Raw genomic sequence first — 22,339 nt, forward strand, 5'->3', positions numbered from 1 at the left:
AATTAATAACTGCAGTTAACTCTTTGCAATCTTCTTATCATTTATTACTTACTTATAAAGTGTTGACACTTTGGGTTATTACATGGAAAGTGTTCCTTGAATTCTCTTCTGTTTCCATCTTGCCTTTTTACTTTCTATCCACCCCTACTCTGGGTTTAATTGGAACTATTAAACCTATTTTTCTTAGCTGACAAGAATGTGGATAGGGGAGCCTTTAAGGTTTGGATACACAGAAGATGCCAGAATAGATGTCTAGTCTGATTATTAATTATATATATTAGTCCTTGGGAAACTTCAGTTCCTTCCTGAAACTTGATGCAAACATTTCATATTGTATGTATCATATGAATCACAGGTGGGTAACAAAATTAGTTAGAATGAGCATCACTTTATTTCATTAGCATGCAGTACTAGGTTAAAATATTTAAGCCAAAATATATTATGGAAAGATGGCTGCAGGTAATAATGGGCTTGTTGACATCTGATCTTTTAAACCTGAAAATATCATAGAATGAACTTGGGATTCCTGGCTCCAAAATGCAAAACTTGTGTTCTACCTCTGATCATTGCTGTTAACACCTCTTGACTGGGCGTGAGGAAGCTGTAGGTGTGAAAAATGCTCTGGGTCAGGATCATTCAAAACATTTGGAAGAATGAATTTTTAATCCTTGATTTACTGCCAGTTTATTGTCACTTATTATTACACTTTCAGTGGATCAATATCCTGTATCTGAAATAAAGACACCATCCCTTACTAACCTTTATTATCACTTCTTTTTAACATCGAATAAATAGGGCATTTAAAGGGTAAGTGAACTGTGTACATAATGGCAAGGGTGGGAGGAAGTAGGGTGAAGAAAAGAAAGAAGCAGGCTAATGAGAAGACTTTAAATAAGCAAATTGTATAAGAAAATTCCATGCTTTAGGACAGCTTTTCAACTTTTCCAGATGTGATCGACTTTCAACAACCGCTGGCAACAATCATATGGGCTTTCTAGTCCATCCCAGGTTGGGTGAAGGCAACTTTAAACAGAGCACTTTTAAAAATCATAACAAAATGTGCCTGTACAGGACAGTGGTGACAAATTCCATGCCATTCCCTGTAAGACAGTGAAACAAATCAAAACTATGATGTATAAGGTGAGGGAGATTGGTTTGTTTCTTTTAAATAGAACAATTTTCCAGATGGGTCTGCTTCAGGACTGAGTTGTGATGGGTCTTACATGTGAGTACTTGTAGTTTATTTGCAGCAGAGACCCTGTCATTCTGTTGTGGAGTCTTGCATGAGGATATGTATTCTGCTGCACTGTTGGAAACTAGAGCTCTCAATGTTCAAAAATTCCCACCAACAATAAATTGGAGAGACTTTGATCATTAAATTGTTTTGGACTTCAACTCACAGAAGCCTCAACATGGCCAATGATAAAGAGTTATGGAAAAGAGAAAGTTAAGAGATAGCCATGTTTAAATATTTGAAGGGATGTCATATTGAGGATGGAGCAAAACATGTTTTCTGCAGCTCCAGAGACTAAGACAAGGAGCAGTGGATCCAAACTACACCTAAATATTAGGAAGAACCTCCCAAAAGAATGAGCTGTTTAACAGTGGAATACACTTACTTGGAGTGCAGTGGATTCTCCTGCTTTGGAGGTTTTTAAACAGAAGCTGGATGGCCATCTGTTGGGAATGCTTTGATTGCATAGTAGGGAGCTGGACTGGATGGTCCTGGGGTCTCTTCCAACTCCATGATTCTATGGGTGCCATACTCCAACTCCAAAACACCCGGAGGCAAATGATTCCCTATCCCTGAACTACACATTAAAAGGTACAATAAATGGGTACAGGTCACACAGACATTAGCTTCCCTAATCCTTTCTTTTTCTCCATAGCCCCTGCTCAGGCCCAGATCATCCATGCTGGACAAGCATGTGTTGTAAAGGAAGATAACATCAGTGAACGAGTGTACACTATTCGAGAAGGCGACACCCTTGTTTTGCAGTGTTTGGTTACAGGGCATCCACGGCCACAGGTAACCTTTCTGCCCCTATTACCATCTACCATCCCTTTATTGTTTGTGCATTATTTTGCCAAATACTTCCCTGCATGCCAGTGAAGATCTTCTTGAATGAAAAAGATCTGGTGAATGAAAAAGATCAGTGCATGGCTCTAAAAATAGCTGATGTCCTGATTAATCTAAATGCTTTTTTGAATTCCTTGTCATGCTGACCAGTCTCAAATTCCATCTAGAGAACAGGAGAGCATAAACAGTGAAAACTTTCTCTCCAGTATAAAATCAAGACTCATATATTGATTTATTCATCTATTTTGTTTTATATTTGCATGGGAATTCAGAAATTTCTGATGCAGATACTTCACCAGGCTAAGTCTCATCAGCTCATTTCTCAGAGTGACCATCACACAGCTGCCAGTGGAGGCTGACTTTGAAGTGTTACTGACCTTTCCTAGAGTCCCATGGTACAAGGGTGAGAGACATTCTTAACACAACAGATGGTGTGTGTAGAAACAAAACACCCCACTCAGAAGCAACATTGCTAAAAGCCAGGTGGTGACTGACTAAATGGCCCCTGGGGAGCATGAAATGATGTTGAGAGAGTCCTCCAGAGAGTACAGTACATTATGGGCATGAGAAGTTAAGAGTCCTTTCCTCCTACTCTCCTTGGTTATTCTTCTCTGGCTTTACTAGCCATACAAGCTGAAGAACTATATTTGTCCAGCTTTGAGATGGATTCACAGCCAATAAAATACTTGCAAGGAGGGTATAGGACAATTCAGAAAATGTAAGAATTAAAGTTGGTAGAGCAGTTCATGTAGCAAGCATACCTTTTCCTATCATAGTATACTGACAGTGGGCCACTAGTCAGGGTGAAGTGGCTGCCTTAGAGGTCAGGCATAATGGACAAAATATTGAAGGACAGAACTGTGTGTGCCAATGTAGCCCGATCTGCCCATTCACTCTTCCCAAGGATGCTGTCTCATCATCAGTTCTGAATAAAGATTTAGTGGCTTCTGTACCTGGAAGGTTTTTTGTCCTTCACAGAGCAAAATATCTTGGGCTTGCCATGTACAGTGTCATTAAAATAACTCTTTCAGGTCCCTTATTAATCTAGGATAAATAATGCCCTATATGTTCTTTTTGAATTTGGGCATGTTAAAAGCCAAAGCTAATGTGGGTTAGCTGCTTTCAAAGTGTATTTAATTGTCTACAAAAGCATTTGTAAGATCATTTAATGATTAGTTTCTCCTTTATAGTCAGGATTATAAAAAATGATAATCTGGGAGATTCCCCCCTCCCCCATTTGTTCCCCACAAATATTTATAAAACGTTTTCTAAAATTCTATTTTGCTGTCAATATCTTTGTATCTCACAGTTTATTTAACTTCAGACTTCAGGCTTGTTATTTCTTTTCACAATTAACACTCGTATGCTAGTACTCACACTGGAAAGAAAATTAACTGGAACCAGTTATAGTTTTTTGTGGCTATGTGGCCATGTTCTAGAAGAGTTTCTTCCTGATGTTCGCTAGCATCTGTGGCTAGCATCTTCAGAGAATGCTTGCCTGGAAAAGTTGGGTATATATATACTGTGTGAGCCTGGGAATGCAGGAGTGATTTGCATGTGGATTGTTCAGTTGCTGATGGCAGGCCTCAGGCTGGGAGGCTAATGCAAAAGAGGATTAGTGTCTGCTACAGACACAAAACAGAACAATACACATGCAAATCACTCCTGCATTCCCAGGCTCTCACAGTATACATATACCCAACTTTTTCCAGGCAAGCATTCTCTGAAGATGCCAGCCACAGATGCTGGCAAAACATCAGGTAGAAACTCTTCTAGAACATGGCCACATAGCCTGAAAAACCCACAAAAAACTATGGATGCCGGCCATGAAAGCCTTTGACTTCACATTGGAACCAGTTAGATTTAATTGTAAGTAAAAAATGGGTAAAATACTCAAAAAAATATCTTTTTCTTTTGTTCAAAGATGTAGGGAGATCTAACAAAGCACTCTCAACATTCAAAACAATACAACATCCAGAATTCATTCAAGGCATATAGCTTAGAAACATAACTGATTTCTTTTAAGATAAAATATCACAAATTGAAGGTTCAGGAAGGGTCTGGGCACATAAAGAATGTGATGCATGAAAAATACTTAACCTACAAATATAGACCTTGTGCACATATATAAAAGAATGACAATTACATCCATGCCATTTGGATTCATGTACACCACATGAGTTTACATCCCACCATTTTTTGGTTTCTGTCTTTTGCTTGAATTCTCCTTTATGTCAATTTCCTTCTTGGGCTTCCTCAATATAGTGAGAGGGCAGTTTTAAAAGTTGTGCATATTGAAATTTAATTAACAAATTAATGGACACACTGGGAATGGGGCAGCAACCCTCTTCTTCCCATATATGCTCTCTGTCACCGCCCCCTGCTTTTCCCAATCAAAGCTTTGTCTCTTTGTTTAATGCTCTCTCTTCTCTCCTCTCAGTCATTAAAACTCCAAAATGTGGTCAAACTAAATAAATGAGGCTGAAATGAAAAAAGCTGAGGAAAGATTAAAGAAACGACTGAAGCAGCCATGCAAACAGAATGCACTCTGAAAGGCTACAGGCTTCTAATGAGAGGACAAAGGCTAAATAAATCCCTCACGGCAGCCATTAGTTGAGGAACTCTGAGCAGTAAGGGGGCACTGAGTGGAGGCTATGTGAGATCCTATTGTCTCATGACTGCAGACCAAATTGCCTAGTATATAAATAGGCCTATAAGCTGGAACAAGATTTTTTTTAAAAAAAAGTTGGGATAGTAGGGAGATATGAATGCTAACTTTCCATTTCGTAGGTTGAACACACGTTTGGTTTCCAACCATCTTTCACAGGTCTTGTCTGGCTTTTAGAAAATACATATCTTTGATCTCTGGTTCATCATCCTCTGTAAAATGGGGGTAACTGTGACCTGCCTTTCAGGTCAAACCTCCCTCCTGCAGAACTGTAATGTGTTGGGGTGACCACAGGGACAGAGAATCCACTATTGATTTTGCTAGTTCTTCCACAGCAGTTCTGAGTTGAATGGGACCTATGTCAGAACTGGAAACTGTTCCTTTAGAAGTTTGACATTGGCACAGCTCATATTGAATTTGAACTCACCACCCCTGCAGTGTCAGGGGTGAAAAACTCTCCTTTTAAAAACTCCATGAAGATAGCCTGGTATTTTATACCTGAATATTCCCACTACTCTCCCCCTCCCTCCAGGGAGATGTATTTACATTACTTCCCTCTCTTCCCTGGGTTATATACCAACTTGGGTACTGTGTGTAGACTGTTTACATTGTCTGCACAGACCATAACCACACCTGAAAAAACAAAACAGAATCAACAGAGCTAGGGGCATGGGTATAATTGGTATACAGTCCACCTTCGCCATATGCGTCCTCAGCATACACGACTTCAAGCTTATGCGGACAATGAGCAGTGAGGGACAAAATGGCACTGGCACCATGGCACATGCACTGCCATCCAATGAATGAGACTCCAGCAAACGTGAAATTTGTCTTACGCGGGGGGGGATCAAGAACGGATCTCCCGCATATGGCAAGGGTGGACTAAGTTGCCATATACTGAGTCAGAACATTAGTCTGTCTAGTACAGTATAGCTCAGATTACTGGCAGCAAGGTTTTCAAACAGAAGCCTTTGCTGATTCTCCCAGGAGATGCCAGGTACTGAATTTGAGCCTTCCTACAAGCAAAGCATATTCCCTACCCTTCAGCTACAGTCTTTCATATGAGCAAGTCATTGTGGCTAGAAACTCATGCGGTTTGGCTTCCCAACAGCAGTCTCATCCAATGTCAGTTAGGACTTTGACCTGTATCAGTAACTAGTGAGGAATATGTCATACATCAAGGACTCTTGTAAATTTTTAAAGTGGCAACTTTCAATTTGAAAGGCCACCTCTATTTTGACTCTCCCGTTTTCTGTTTTCTTTATATTCTGTCAGTTTTCCAGGAGTTAGTGTAACATTAACAGAAAAAAATAAAATAAAATATAAGTAATGCTGCTCCTGGAAGAAGAGAAGGGCATGTTATTGGAAATAGTGTTTGAGGAATACAGGATAGATAGGAAAAGGAACAATGATAGATGGACAAGAAGTAGCAAGGGATATGTAATGAAGCACCACCTTCTGATGAAACACTGGGATCTCAGATGTGAGTGAATCCTAGCAGTTACTCTAGGACAGCAGTTCTCAACCTGTGCACCATGACCCCTTGGGGGGTTAAATTAACTTTTCACAGGGGTCGCCTAAGACCATCGGAAAACACAATACATATGAAGTAGCAATGAAAATAATTTTATGATTGAGTATCACCACAACATGAAGAATTGTATTAATGGGTTGCAGCATCAGGAAGGTTGAGAACCACTGCTCTGGAAGAAATGCAAATGTTATCTCTGTATTAGAGGAGGGGGAGATAAATTTTTAGACATCCAGGTTGAAATGGTGGAGTGTTGCTGGGTCCCTTGGGAGCCCTGCTCAGGGACCTGGTGCTAAATGTGGTGCTGGCTGGTTCTGAATCTACAAACTGACTGAAACTGCTTCCTCAGCATGGGAAACCCAGAAGATTATCTCCAAAGATGTGATACCTGTTCTTAGTGACCAAGACAACATTAGTTATTGTTTTGCCATGGGTAGAACAGAGGAGACTGGGAAGAAGCATCTCACCCTACTTCATTCCAGCCACCAAAAGGATTTTAAATGTTATGCATTCAACTTGCTACATATAACCATCAGCTTTGTGATTTATCAAGGAACATGCCAGTGAATGGAATTAAATACTTTCCAATTGGACTTTAAAACAGATTTTAAAAATTACCTTATAATAAATTGGAAAGGGCTGAGAAGGGAAAAGGAAATAAACCCCAAAATGTAAAGGCTAAAGAATTAAGGACTTTAAATATCAAATAAATATTGATGGAAATGTTATGTCTGCAAACTGAAAGAGCTAACTTTTAGAAGCATGAGAAGATTTTATTTACCTTTCTGTAATCTTAACATGATAGAGGGAGAAGGAAACTAAGGAAGAGATTTGTTTCCAGTTGAAGGACTATAGAGCCTAGCAGAAAAAAAATAAAACAAAAGAAATAGCTGATTTTTTGAGATGACCGTAATTGGAAGGAGATTCAAAAGATGAAGGAAAAATACAACTTTGGTCCAAAACACACTGCAGAAATAATTGAGTTTGAGACCGCTTTAACTGCCCTGGCTCAGTGCTAGGGAATCCTGAGAACTGTAATTTATTGTGACACCAGAGCTCTCTGACAGAGAAGGCTAAAGGTCTCACAAAACAACAGTTCCCACAATTCCCTAGCATTGAGCCAGGGCAGTTAAAGTGGTCTCAAACTCAATTATTTCTACAGTGTGTTTTGGACCTTTGTTGACTTTAGGGCCAGGATTACAGAATTACATAAATTGGATGGAAAAATGAATGATGCATGGAATGAAGAGCTATATACAGATGAATCCCTAATTTGAAAAAGTGAGGTGGAGGCTGCAATAAGAGAAACTGGAGAAAAATAATCACCAGGAACAGATGATATTCCAATTGAACTGCAACAATCCACACTGACAAAATCAACTCTAGAGCTAACCTACAAACGCCAACAAATACAGAAAACAAAACAGTGGCAAACATTGCAAATCAATGTATATCCCTGTCCACAAAAAATGAGGCACAAAAAGTGAGGCATCCCTTCACTGGCTCCCCCTCCCTTTCCGCATTCAGTATAAGCTCCTGCTGTCATCGTTTAAAGCCCTCCATGGGCTGGCCCCTCCTTACTTATCAGACCTTATTTCTCCTCACCTTCCCACTAGGGCCCTCCGTTCTGGTAGTCAAGATCGTCTGTCCCAGCCCAGGATTTCCTCCGCTCCATCCCTGATTCGCCCCTTTTCACTCGCTGCCCCTCACTCCTGGAACCTTCTTCCCTCGCTAGCAAGAGCCATCACTTCTTTAACCAGCTTCAAAACGGAGTTGAAGACCATCCTGTTCAGGGCAGCGTTCCCAGACATTGCATAATTGTCCCTCGCTATTTGATGTTCTTTTGTTGTCTGTTTTATTTAATCATTTCCTGTATTGCTATGTATTTTATATGTATTATCCTACTATAGAGGCCCCTTCCCCTCCACCACTCCCTTCTCCTTTTGTGTCATGTCTTTTTAGATTGTAAGAGCAGGGAACCGTCCAAGGAACCAGACTTGTCTGTAGCCGGGCTTGTGGGGGGGGGGGGGGGGGTGGGGGGTCACTTTACAGCGCTTTAAATACATAAAGGTCTCATCCTAATACTCCTCCTACTCCTCTCCTACTACTCCTACCTTGCCCTTACCCCCCGCTCACCCGCTTTCGCTCTCACAGGAAATGCCTGTAAAAGATCTAAAAACGAGAGAGAAGTTAGATAGGTTTGGGTAACCAAGGGAAAAAGAGTTTTGTACTCCAAATGTGCTTATTCTTCACTGATGTCAATCCTTATATTTTTCATATTGCTAAATATCCTCTTTATTCCCCAAAAGTCCATTCCTCTGTTGCAAAAGGAAACAAACTTTGTGCCTTCAAACAATTAAGTAAATTAGGAGCTTGATCCAATGCATATTTATTTTGACAAAATTCATTCTGAGTTCAGTGGGGTTCCCTCTTAATATGTGTTTACTTTTCACTAAATGGAGGTTATTTGCTACACTAATTCTGGTTTGCTTTTACTTGAAGAATTTGAATTAAATGTACTTCCATCCATATCTAATGCTCAGGTTGTTGTCCAGTCTTGTGTAGGAGCATGACTGGGTAACTGGAAGCTTTTGGCTTGTGCTCAGTTTATAGCTAGGGCTAGTATTCAAGGCAAGGCTTAACTAGTTATTTCAAAAGATAGGCCCATCCTACCTAGATATAATTATAACTTAGGGCTGTATTGTTTAATTTTTAAAATGTGTGTGTTAGTTTAACAGAAAATAGTAGAAATATTTAGAAAACTGAATTTCACCAGTTTGTTTTATCTGTAACCAGGGTGGGCAACTGTCAGAGGTCAGGAAGCCACATTGGCTCCCAAGAGATCTCAGGACTGCTTCTCCTGCTAATAAATAAATAAAATGTTGCTCCCCAAATGGAGGCCATTTTGCCATGTATTTAGCTTTCACCAGCTGTTTTAGGCTCAGAAGAGACCCTTTTTAAATCAGGAAATTCCTTCTGAGACTTCCTGTTTGTAAAAGAACCTCACCTGTGCCTAAAATGGGCCAAAAACATGGCAAAAATTCCCCCTTTGCCCCAGAGGACATTTGGCAGCATTTTGGTGTAAACCATATTTTTATTTTTATTTTTAAAAAGGAAAATACAACCCAGAGGTGACAAAAATAGCCCTGTGGGACACATGTTCCTCACCTTTAGTCTGTAAAATGGGCATTTATGGGATCATGTTTGCCTTTGAGAACTTAATGAATGCTATGGACTCTGTTGCTGTGTGTGTACCGTGGCAACAGAGTTGAGTGCCTGTTATCTGACTATATATGGTAGCATCCCATATAACTATACACTTGTTTAGAGCAAAACATTATTTTAATGATGTAACTGGACATTAAAAAGCTTTTCTGCAAGGACAGTTTTCAAACAGGAGGCAAACTGGGGGGGAAATGTTTTTGAGCCTGGTACATGAACACCCCAGAAGGCCATCAATGGATCCAATGATCATACGATTAAGAAATACCTATGATAGAAAAATATAACTATTTTATAAATTCTGAATTCCTTGAGAATGTGCTATCCATCTAGCCATACATCACTTTGCACATTTTGTGAATTGATGTTGGGGCGTAAAAAAAACACAATTGACCCACTGAAATTTCTAGTTCTTTCTTTACATTCATGGCATATTATGCTAGATTATATTATGCCAGAATATAGTAAATGGATTGTGATGACTTTATACCATCTGGGAAGGGCTTCAAGTTAGAATTCTGTTCTTTGTTATAGACAAAGTTTGAGTATAATGTGTTACATTAACATGTTATTTTAGCGGAGGGGTAGGTTTAAACAAATGTTTTGTTTTTTAAATAGCAACATAACTAGTAATGCTGGAGGGTTTTTGTTTTGTTTTTAGATTATAACAAGTAATGTTTATTCATTTCTACTAAAATGTTGCTCATACACTAAGGGACCAAGTTGACCATTTTTATATTTTTGAAGTTTATATTTAAAGACAAGTAATTTTAAAAGTAGCATGTTACTGTTGACATAATGAGGAAAGGGTACTGAGAAGTTACTTCACTTATATAGTTATTGATTCCTTTTCTTAAAAATAACATTCTAAGCTTTAGTTATAGGCGTCACTGTGTGGCTATCAGCTAGTTGCCCTTTGCACCCCCTGCTTTGCTAACCTCGTTTAAGCTATGGTGTTTATCACATGAGAAAAGAAAGCGAACGTTCAGCCAGATATTAGTGTCTTTTCATGTGTCTTACCACATTACATCATAGTTCTGCAGTTCATTTCCCATGAGAGATGGTACTAAAAGCTAGAAAAAAGACTTGCTTTTAAGTCCCATCTTCTGTGGGAAGAGAACTGAAGAACTACAACATCATGTGGTAAGCCACGTAGTAAGGAACTACTGTCCTCCTGAACCTCCACTTTCATTCCTTGTGTGATAAGCTCTTATGTTGTTTCAGGGTCAACTAATCAAAGTAATTTTTCATCATCTCAAAAGGAAAGAGGAAGAAGCATGTTATAGACTTTTGATGCTTGGAGTCCCCATTCCACCCCTCAGTCTGCGTTATCTTCTCTCTGCTTCAGTGACATCTGTTTTCTTCATACCTGCCTATTTATTTATTTATTTATTTGCTTGCTTGCTTGCTTGTTGCATTTGCATCCTGCCCTTCCTCCAATGGACTCAAGTCATCATGGTTCTTCTCATCCCCACTTTATCCTCGTTGTGTAGGTCAATTTGAGAGTGAATAATCCAAGATGCAGTGGCTCAGTAGGTAAGATGCTGACTCTGACGATTTCAAGATCAGCAGGTCAGCTGTTTGAGGCCCAAGCACCGCATGAGAGAGTGAGCTCCCATTGCTAGTCCCAATTTCTGCCAATATAGCAGTTCAAAAGCATGTAAACGTGCAAGTAGATAAATAGGTTCCACTTGGTTGGGAAGGTAACAATGTTCTGTGCAGTCATGCTGGCCACATGACCTGAGAGTAGTCTATTACAATGCTGGCTCTTTGGCTTAGTAACAGAAATGAGTGCTGCCTCTACAGTCAGATGCAACTTGGCAACCTTATCCAAGGAGAAACTTTAACCTTTACCTTTTTAATCCAAGATGACTCAGAGATAATTTTTTGTGGGTTTTTGGGGCTATGTGGCCATGTTCTAGAAGAGTTTTTTCCTGACATTTCGCCAGCATCTGTGGCTGGCATCTGAAGATGCAAGCCACAGATGCTGGAGAAATGTCAGGAAGAAACTCTTCTAGAACATGGCCACATAGCCAAAAAAACCCACAAAAAACTATGGATGCCAGCCATGAAAGCCTTCGACTTCACATGACTCAGAGAGTTTCATAGCTCAATGAGTACTAGTACCTGGACCTCCAAAATCCTACTCCAACACTGTAAACATTGCAACATAGTGGCTGTCCACCTGCACTGCATTGGCTCACAGTCTTGTGTGTAGTAGAGGCGCCAAAGCAGAATTAGGGGAGCTTGAATTATGTCACTTTGCATTGTTTCTTTTCACATTCTTTTATTCAGTGTACAAAGCAAAACAGAAGAAGATTCACAAACCCCAGCACTGTTACAATTAGCAAGGAGGCCCTCATGAGGAAAAAAGAAGCAACAAAACATTGCAGCCCAACTCTCTTTATTTCTGAAATGTAAGAGTTTAAATACTCCCAGATGACAGTTGAATCAGTCAACTGTTAGTTGACATGTTCAGAGATGTGCTGCTCTTATAGAGGACTCTCTTCCATTTTCAGATGTGTTACAGAAGGGATGTCCACTCCAGAAGGAACAACAAATGCTTTGAAGTTGTCCCTTGTTAGGAAACTCCTCCCTCTCCCATAGGTATTCCAAGAATGGGGGCATTAATGAGCTGAACCCAGTTTATTTAATGGCAAGCCGTCACAGAGATTCAACATTCAAACTGAGCAGTCTAGTCCTGAAGCAAACATACACCTTAACATTTACATTACTGTACAGGTATACCTCAGCTAGTGAAGTAGACATGTTCTCTAGGGTATTACTTTAACAACAACAACAACAAAAATTGGTGCCAGAGGTAGAAATAACAAGAAAGAATAAAAATAGGAATAGGTCCCTAAACGGTAAGAAGAGCAGTTTAACATGTTTCAGCAAATTAATTCTTCAAAACTAACAGTATGCACATGTGAAATGAAACAATTGGATCAGACAAACGTTGCATAAGTAAACAAACATTTTTAGAAACTATCTAGAGGCCACTTTAAGGTTTCTTCCAAAATGCTTTCAGGGGAGAGATTTTCTTTTACTAGCCTCCAGTATTCATGTGATTTTGATGGCGAAACTTCTCATTCCCCTCTTCCAGGTGAGGTGGACCAAAACTGCTGGCAGTGCGTCAGACAAATTCCAGGAGACATCGGTGTTTAATGAGACTCTTCGAATTGAGAAGATCCAGAGGCTGCAGGGGGGTCGCTATTATTGTAAAGCAGAGAACGGGGTTGGGGTCCCTGCCATCAGGTCCATTCGAGTTGATGTGCAGTGTAAGTCATTGTGTGGCTTCCAAACCTTTGTACTTTTCTACCACATGTCTCTGATTGTGTGGCTAGTGAAATTCTGTATTGATTTTAAGTTATTACACCTCAGAGGGAAAGGGTCAGACATTACATCTACCATACTTACTTTCCTGAAAGTGTGACTCTCAGATTTCCTGATCAAACAAATGAGAAATAGCTGTGAAATAAATTCATAAGTGGCTATGGTCAAGAACTAGAATGGAATTGTTGGAATTCTGTACTTAGATCAGGCAACATTGTATTCAAATTTCTGTTTGGCCTTGACGTCATTGGCCTCTTGTGCACATAACTGCTAAACAAGTCTTTCCCCAACCTAGCGCCCTGCATAAGGGTTCTGCCACAACTCCCATAATCTTCTTGCAGCATAGCTATTGGTCAAGTTGACCTGGGGAACAGAGAAGAGCAAAAAAAGAAGAAGCCTGAGTCATCTGCAAACCCCCCCCCCAACAAAAAAAAAAAATTCCACAAGGAGAATGGCCACAAAATCAGAAGTGTCTGATTCAGACTAATCATGGTTAAGCATTACATCCAAACTTTAGATGTAATGCTTAACACTGATTACTCTGTTAGGGTATGGTTAGTTTAAATTATCATTTGTTGAACCAATCCAGGTTCAAACTATGGGTTATGATTCTGTCTTGTTCACATACCATACTTAAAACACATAAGTTTACACTATTTAGAGATCCCACAATTTGGCCATAATGCTAACTAAACTTTGGCTAGTTTGAAACAAGAATTCAATTATTAAAACCAGTTCTTAATTCTAGTGGAGGATGGGGCCAGCAACTTGCTTCCACTTACATGAAAAACGGGCCGCTATCTCTCAGCTAGTGCACTTGAGGGGGGCGGGGGCGGGCACTGTGTTTAATTCCTTGTGTTTGTGTGTGCTCCTTCACATTGCATATTGATTAAAATGACCTCATGACTTTCATAGGATTTTCTAAGGCAAGGAATACACAAAGGTGGTATGTCATTTCCATCCTCTGAAATATAGCATACACCTAAGCCTAATCTACAATGCATTTTGTTATAAAGACAAAATAAGATGCAATAAAAAAGTGACCCTTTTGTTTAGAATTTGGGGAGATTTTGGCTTCCCCACTTCTGATTTTCAGAGATATGATAGGATAAGACTCATGCTTATGGCACCCCATTCATGCAGTCAAATAAAAGATATATTAGAAATGTGATCACGATAATAAATCAGATAACGCTTTAATCAAAATTTGTTTTAAAAATCTTATCCCAGTATTTTCATACCCTTGCTTTTTAATTTGGGTATGAAGCATAATTGCACACAAGTTCACCCTTTTGCACATATTAACGGTATAGGCATTTGCTCATGCACTTAACAGATATTGTGATGCCATTTTCATGCATACATGTGACACCTTTATTGGACTTTTAATACATAAATAATAACTACCTTTCAAGTACCTGGAGAAGGACTTTAAAGAAGGATGCAAAATACATTGCTGCTTCCTCCCAACCTATCAACTGCAGAGTAATAATTGATGGAGATTACTGTATTTCCTAAATGTGGATATTTTGACCAGACATTACACAAAACCTAATGTTTTACTTAAAATTCTGTCTGTCTTCCTGCCTCACTTTACTTCTGTCCAAATAACAATTTAAAATAGGCTTGAATTCAGCAGCCGGATGTGAGCCCAAATTTCCCCCTTTTGAAGTTGCTCCAACTATAGATGGAATAGATGAATTCCCATAGATATAATCAGATTTTTTTTCTGAATCACCTTTTATTATCTTTCCTTCCTCTCCTGTTGTGTAGCTCCTTGCTTTTATTAACCTGGCTTTTCTAAACATAGTGGCTCATCGTGAGCACTTCCATCTATGGATACAGAATTGTCTAGAAGAGCTTTCTCATGAGGGGCTATATTTCTTGTTAGGCTTCCTTTTTGTTTTACAATATAGTTTGGATCTACGCTAATGCAAAACTCTGCTGTTTTGAACCTTACAGTTGTGTGATACATTGAATGACCAAGGTCTTTCCAATACTAATGCCTGCATCCTTATGCCTGCCTATATATATTATTCTTCTATGGTAAAGAACGTGCTTTTTTTGTTTTGTTTTGTTTTTTGATCTGTGAAATGAGTGAGTGAGAGGATAGGGAAAGCCCAAGGTGTGGCCTTAACCTATTATCAATATCTTTATCTATATTTAATTTTCCCTAACTCAAGCCAGGGGGACACCTGGCTTAAGAAGACAACATGTGAAACCACAAGTTGAACATGAGTCAACAGTGCGATGCGGCAGCTAACAAGGCCAATGCGATTTTAGGCTGCATCAATAGAAGTATAGTGTCTAGATCAAGGGAGTAATAGTGCCACTCTATTCTGCCTTGGTCAGGCCCCACCTGGAATACTGTGTCCAGTTCTGGGCACCACAATTCAAAAAGGACATTGGGAAACTGAAGCGTGTCCAAAGGAGGGCGACTAAAATGGTGAAGGGTCTGGAAACCATAAGGAACGCCTTAGGGAGCTGGGGATATTTAGCCTGGAGAAAAGAAGGTGATACGATAGCTCTGTTTAAATATTTGAAGGGATGTCATATTGAGGAGGGAGCAAGCTTGTTTTCTGCTGCTCCAGAGACTAGGACCCGGAGCAATGGATGCAAGCTGCAGGAAAAGAGATTCCACTTCAACCTTAGGAGGAACTTCCTGACAGTAAGGGCTGTTCGACAGTGGAACAAACTCCCTCGAAGTGTACTGGAGTCTCCCTCCTTGGAGGTCTTGAAACGGAGGCTGGATGGCCATCTGTCAGGGATGCTTTGATCTGGATTTCCTACATGGCAGGGGGTTGGACTGGATGGCCCTTGCGGTCTCTTCCAGCTCTATGATTCTATGAAATACCATGTACAAAGGATCAACATTAAAACTTTAATTAGAATTAAACTATTTACAATATTAACATTTAAAACATACAATCAAAAGTGATTTTTAAAAAAAAACACTGGAAAAGCAGTACGTTTAAAATAAGACACCAGCTTAGGTCCTGCCAGTCCATAGAATGCCTCATACCTTGGGCAGCATTTGCTAGGGGCAACAGTGGCATCCTCAGTTGTTCATCCTGAGACCCGCTATACTAGCTTGCTGACTTCAGACATGGTGGAAAACCCCTAACCTGATGCCAGTACTTGAATAAAATGAAATTACCAATCTAGTTGGTTGTTTGTTTGTTTTTTCATGGAACTGAGGTAAAGAGACCATCTTGCCCTTTGTTTTGGGCATCAAAATATGTAGCTGATCCAGTTTGCTCCACTGTCCAGTGTTAGCCCCCTCTCCTTCTCCTCTTCCTCCTCCTGCTTCTTGAGCAAAATAAAAATGCACATGCATGTACTATTGCTTTTAATTTTTCTGCTACTTGTAGCCAGACCCACATGATTCACATGTGCTGTCCTCTAGAACATAGTATGAATTACATAGGAAAGTTTATTTTGACAAAGGGTCTGAACAGACAGGCCAAAATAAAGCTGCTTCGGGTCACTTTGGAGGTATGTTGTTTAAATGACACACACATCTTAAGAGACCAGAAGCTTCACCAAAGCTACTCTCCAGTTCCTAGGACTGGAGCATGGCTTTGGTGCAGCTTCTGGCCTCTTAGGACGCATGCATAATTTAAACAGCATACCTCCAAAGTGACCTGAAACAGCTTTATTTTGGCCTGTCTGTTCAGGCCCATATTCAGCTTAAAAGAGAACCCCAAAAAGTAACTTATGAGAGTGAAATTGAACATTGACAAAATTGCGATGACGAGTGCATATAAATTTCTTGGGACATGTTAATAATAATAATAAAAATATTAAAACTTTTATTTGTATCCCGCTTTTCTGTGACAAAACAATCAAAGCGGCTCACAACACAATAAAATCCACATTTACAACATTGTGTCCCAAATTCCCCCCCCCCTTAAAACAGGATTAAACATGTTACAATTAAAATATCTATTAAAACAGAATTATATATATATATAAAACGAGGACAGAGTGGTGGATTAATACATGATGTGAGGGGCAGTCATTCTGTGGCACTTTTATTCAGGAAAGGCCTATCGGAAGGGATCCGTCTTGACAGCTTTTTTGAAGCTGTCTAAGCTGGCAATTTGACGGATCTCATCCAGCAGGTCGTTCCATAGTTTGGGAGCAATTGCAGAGAAGGGAGGTAGCAGTTAGTCTGATTTTTAAAGGCTGCAACAGATTCCTCCCAGAGGACCTGAGGGTGCGCGGCGGATTATGTGGGAGCAGGCGATCCCTCAAATAGGTTGGGCCCAAGCCATGTAGGGCTTTAAAGGTTATAACCAACACCTTGTACTGTGCCCGGAAACTAATAGGCAGCCAGTGAAGAGATTTTAGGACAGGTGTTATTCAGTCACTCCTAGTTTTTCCGGCAACCAGCCTGGCTGCCATATTTTGCACTAGTTGAAGTTTCCAGACTAGGCACAAGGGTAGCCCCATGCAGAGCGCATTACAGAAATCAAGTCGTGAAGTTACCAGTGAATGTACAACATTTTCTAGGTCCTTTACTTCCAGGAAAGGGCGCAGCTGGCGTATCAGCCAAAGCTGATAACAGGCGCTCCTGATTGTCACATTCACCTGATTTCTCTTGTGAAGCAACGGATCTAGGAGCACCCCCAGACTGTGAACACAGTCCTTTGTGGAGAGTGTGACCCGATCTAGGACTGGAGATTGCAACCCTATACCTGGGTTGGGGGCCCCTACTGTAAGTACCTCCATTTTGTCTGGATTCAGCCTGAGTTTGTTTTTCCACATCCAGCCCATTACCGCTTCAAGACACTGATTGAGGGGAGAAATGCCATCTGTTGTCATAGCTGCTGATCGGGACATGGAGAAATATATTTGGGTGTCATCAGTGTATTGATAACACCCTGCCCTATGTCTGCAAATGATTTCTCCCAGCGGCTTCATATAAATGTTGAATAGCATCGGGGACAGTATGGCGCCTTGAGGGACGCCACATTTAAGCTCCGTTTTTGAGAAGTGACTGTCCCCGAGCATCACCCTCTGGAATCTACCCGAGAGGAAAGACCGGAACCACTGGAGTGCAGTGCCACCAATTCCTAACTCTCCCAGGTGTTCCAAGAGGATGTCATGATCTATTGTATCGAAGGCCGCTGAGAGGTCTAGAAGCACCAACAGGGTCACGTTTCCTCTGTCAGTGCCCAGACGAAGATTGTCAGCCAGAGCAACCATGGCAGTCTCCACCCCATATCCTGTCCTGAAGCCGGTTTGAAATGGGTCTAGATAATCGGTTTCATCCAAGATGACTTGGAGTTGAAGAGTAACAGCCCTCTTGATCACCTTGCTCAAAAATGGCAGATGGGATACAGGCCTGTAGTTCTTCATATCCAGGGGGTCCACATGGTTGTATCAGTTGGCAAGTCACCAACTGTGAGCTGAATTAATCTTCACTGAAATCTTTATTATGGCAGGCGTGTGTCCAACTAGTAAGTGATAGGTGTGAAGCACTTTGAACACTTGAAAGCACTTTACAAATATTAGATGATGATGTAAATTAGTGTTTTTCAGGCTATCGATGTGGGGGTACTAGCAATTTTCCACCAATATACCATGAAGGCACTTTCCAAATTTTAAATCTTATACTATGGGAAGGGAAGATGGCTACAAATAATTCTTTCCTGGAAACTCTCTATTCAAGGACTACAACTTTGAGTGATGGTGGTGGTGGTGGTGGTGGTGGTGGTGGTGGTGGTGATGCAACAACTACAGAAATGTAATCCTTACATCAGTGATTCTCAAGTCCAAAACACGCTGCAGAAACAATCCAGTTTGAGACTGCTTGGTGCTAGGTAATCCTGGGAACTGTAGTTTATTGTGGCACTAGTGTGCTCTGGCAGAGAAGGCTAAATGTCTCACAAAACTACAGTTCCCAGGATTCTTTAGCACTGAGCCAGGGCAGTTAAAGCAATCTCAAACTGGATTATTTCTGCAGTTTGTTTTGGACTTCAAACCTTTTACCTTAGGACCCCTTTTGCATCTACATGCAGATGCTGTGAACCCCGCTTGACATAGTATATGAATAAAAATATTTTGTTTGTTTAGTGTATTTATTTTCATCCACATAATCATGTAGATTCATATGTTAACATTTTATAGGGGAATAGCTCTCCTGCCCCCCCACCTCCTTCTCCCTGTGGTGGAGGCTCCAAGCACCCTCCTTGCCTAGCTCTTCCCATCCAGTACAGAAAAGGTTTGGGAAGTGGAGGATCAGGGCCTCCAAGTCTCTATCTGACACACCCTTGAGCAACTCTTATGTCCCCCCAAGGGGTCCCATCCCACAGTTTGAGAACCAGGCCTTAGATTATTCCACCTGCCCACGGAGCTCCGCTCATCTACCACCCTGGCCCAATTTAGGAAGGATCTCAAAACCTTCCTATTCAAGCAGGCATTCCCCGATTAAATATCCTGTGGGCCTCCCTCCTCTTCCGTGGCCATGAGGATGGGCTAACGGGGCCTTTGTTATTGTTTTTAGATTGTGAATTATTGTTGTTTTATGTTTTTAACCTGTATTTGTTTGCACTCGTTGCATATTGTAAGCCGCCCTGATCTTTTTGGAAGGGCGGGATATAAATAAAGATTTTATTATTATTATTATTATTATTAATATGATGAGGTTGATCTGGAAAGAACAGCCAACTTGCAGAAAGTGACAAAGAACATCACAGGTACCTCCTGGGCTCCCAGAAATGTCCCACAGACCTGTTAGAAAACAAGAAAAAGAGATGGCATTGTCTGTGTCAATTTAGGGAAACTTTCACACCGGTGCTTACTGTGGGTTAAGCACCAGTAAAGCGCCAGTAAAATGTTCCTGAAGCCTGAGGGTGTGAAAGCCCGCTGTGCTTATAAAACAGTGAAGCGTCCCCTTCATTTGCGGAACAGCCATTTCCTATTAACACAAAGTTCCCATTAATAGGAAATGGCTATTCTGCGAATGATGCAAGGGCGGTACAAGTGAGGGGATGCTTCACTAACATTTTAGAAGTGCGATGGGCTTTCACACCCTCACACTTCAGGAACATTTTACCGGTGCTTTACCAGCTCTTCACCCATGACAAACATCAGTGTGAAAATTTTCATCGACACCTTCAGAGCTCTGGGAGGAGGGGAGCTGCTGTGGTTTTCACAGGCTTCATTGGAGAAACCAACAGAGTGGTGAGTAGAGTCCCACCAGGCTTCTTTGGTTTGAGTGGGTGGGTTTGACAGTATATGTGCAAATCAGCAAGTGGCAGGGAGGAACAGAAAAATAGATGCCATCATACTATTGAATTGGAATTGAAGAATTGGAAGAGATCTCATTGGTCATCTAGAATAACCCACACAGAAAATTTAACCCTAAGGACTAGAGCGCAACTGGTGAAGACATCATCACTTAGCCAACAAGGCACTCCTTGAGTCTCTTTTGAAGGCTTACGGAGTGGCAATAAGTGCAGCTAAACATTCGTTTTATGCTGCACGTATTGCATCCACGGAGTTGCGTCCAGCAGAGCTGTTCAGGGTAGTGAGGGAGCTAACACAACTGCCCCCCTCCCTGAACCCTATTTTAGAACCATCTAAAGCCTGCTGTGACGAATTTAACAACTTCTTCGCGGATAAAATCTCGACGCTAAGGGCTGATCTCGATGCCAGTATTTCTTCAGATCCTATAAGAGAGGTTTCCAGAGCTTCCGTGGACTCCATTAGACAGGATCATTTTGAGTTTGTGAGTACCGAGGATGTGGACAAGATTCTTCGAAGTGTTAGGAAGACAACATGCTCTCTCGATCCCTGTCCTTTATGGCTGGTGGCCCGGGGGGAACGGCGGTAACCTCTATGTTATGCCGTATAATTAATTCATCCTTCAGGGAGAGGCGTTTTCCATCGAGTTTAAAATCAGCAGTAGTAAAACCTCTGCTAAAAAAGCCCTCCCTGGACCCCCTGATTTGGAATAATTATCAGCCTGTTTCGCTGCTGCCTTTTTTAGGGAAGGTGATCAAGAGAGCAGTTGCTTTCCAGCTTCAAGGGATCTTGGAAGAAACAGATTTTCTAGACCCATTTCAAACCGGCTTCCGGGCGGGCTATGGAGTTGAGACTGCCATGGTCACCTTAGTTGATGATCTCCGTCTGGGCATGGACAGGGGAAGCATGTCCCTGTTAGTGCTTTTGGACATCTCAGCAGCTTTCGATACCATTGACCATGGTATCCTTCTGGAATGCCTGAGGGAGTTAGGTATCGGGGGCACTGTGCTCCAGTGGTTCCGTTCCTACCTCTCGGGTAGATTCCAGATGGTGCAGCTGGGGGACGTTTGCTCCGATAAGAAGGCGCTTACATCTGGTGTCCCTCAAGGAGCTATTCTGTCCCCCATGCTATTTAACATTTACATGAAACCGCTGGGAGAGATCATCCGGAGACACGGGGCGTGGTGTTATCAGTACGCTGATGACACCCAAATATGCTTCTCTGTGTCCCCGACTGATGCAGTAACTAGGGATGGCATCTCTCCGCTAAATGCCTGCTTGGTGTTGGTAATGGGCTGGATGAGGAAAAACAAACTCAGCTTGAATCCAGAGAAAACGGAAGTACTAGTGATAGGCTCGCCCGGTCCGGGTGGTGAAATTTGTCTACCTGTCCTGAATGGGGTCACGCTCCCCCTGAAGGACTCAGTTCGCAGTTTGGGGGTGCTTTTGGACTCATCGCTCCAGCTAACTTCTCAGGTGGATGCGACGGTCAGAAGCACCTGTTACCAGCTTCGGCTGATATGCCAGCTGCGACCCTACCTAGGCCGGGAGGACCTTGAAACAGTGGTATATGCTCTAGTAACCTCTCGGTTGGATTTCTGTAATGCGCTCTACATGGGGCAACCCTTGTACCAAACCCGGAAGCTTCAGCTAGTGCAGAATATGGCAGCTAGGTTGGTCACTGGACATCCCAGGGCCGACCATATAACACCGATTCTGCATGATCTCCATTGGCTGCCTGTTCACTGCCGGGCATAATACAAGGTGTTGGTTATAACCTATAAAGCCCTAAATGGCTTGGGCCCAGGGTACTTGGAGGACCGCCTCTCCCCATATAGTCCGCCCCGCATACTCAGGTCGTCTGGGAAGAATCTGTTGAGGATCCCGATAACAAGATATGTATCAACCTCACAAAGGGCCTTTTCTATCTCGGCCCCTGGGATCTGGAACACCCTTCCTGAGGAACTCCGCTCCACCACCTCCCTGGATCTCTTTAAAAAGAGACTTAAGACCTTCTTGTTTCGGCAAGCCTTCCCCGATGCTCCTTGATGATATATGACTCCCCCCTATATGTACAGCATTATTGAGCACATTTAGCTGGCCTGGATTTGATGTATGGTTTTAATCTGTATTTTGAAATGTTTTTATCAAAGTTTTATTTATGTATTGCAATTTTTATCCTGTATTTTGTATTTGATATTGCAATTTTTACCTGTATCAACACAGAATAGCGGTTTATAAATAAAAC

At 41.3% G+C, this 22,339-nt stretch overlaps 1 protein-coding gene across 2 annotated transcripts in view; it reads left to right on the forward strand.

Annotated features, from left to right (window-relative positions):
• MDGA1 (MAM domain containing glycosylphosphatidylinositol anchor 1) overlaps positions 1-22,339 on the forward strand; it is a 410,329-nt gene that overhangs the window by 145,588 nt on the left and 242,402 nt on the right. For both annotated transcript variants that reach the window (XM_042445010.1, XM_042445011.1), the window contains exons 2-3: positions 1,890-2,029; positions 12,608-12,782. In XM_042445010.1, the coding sequence (XP_042300944.1) occupies positions 1,890-2,029; positions 12,608-12,782 (315 nt within the window). The remainder of the gene's footprint in view (positions 1-1,889; positions 2,030-12,607; positions 12,783-22,339) is intronic.

This window comes from Sceloporus undulatus, chromosome 1 (genome assembly GCF_019175285.1).
Source record: "Sceloporus undulatus isolate JIND9_A2432 ecotype Alabama chromosome 1, SceUnd_v1.1, whole genome shotgun sequence".
NCBI lineage: Eukaryota > Metazoa > Chordata > Lepidosauria > Squamata > Phrynosomatidae > Sceloporus > Sceloporus undulatus.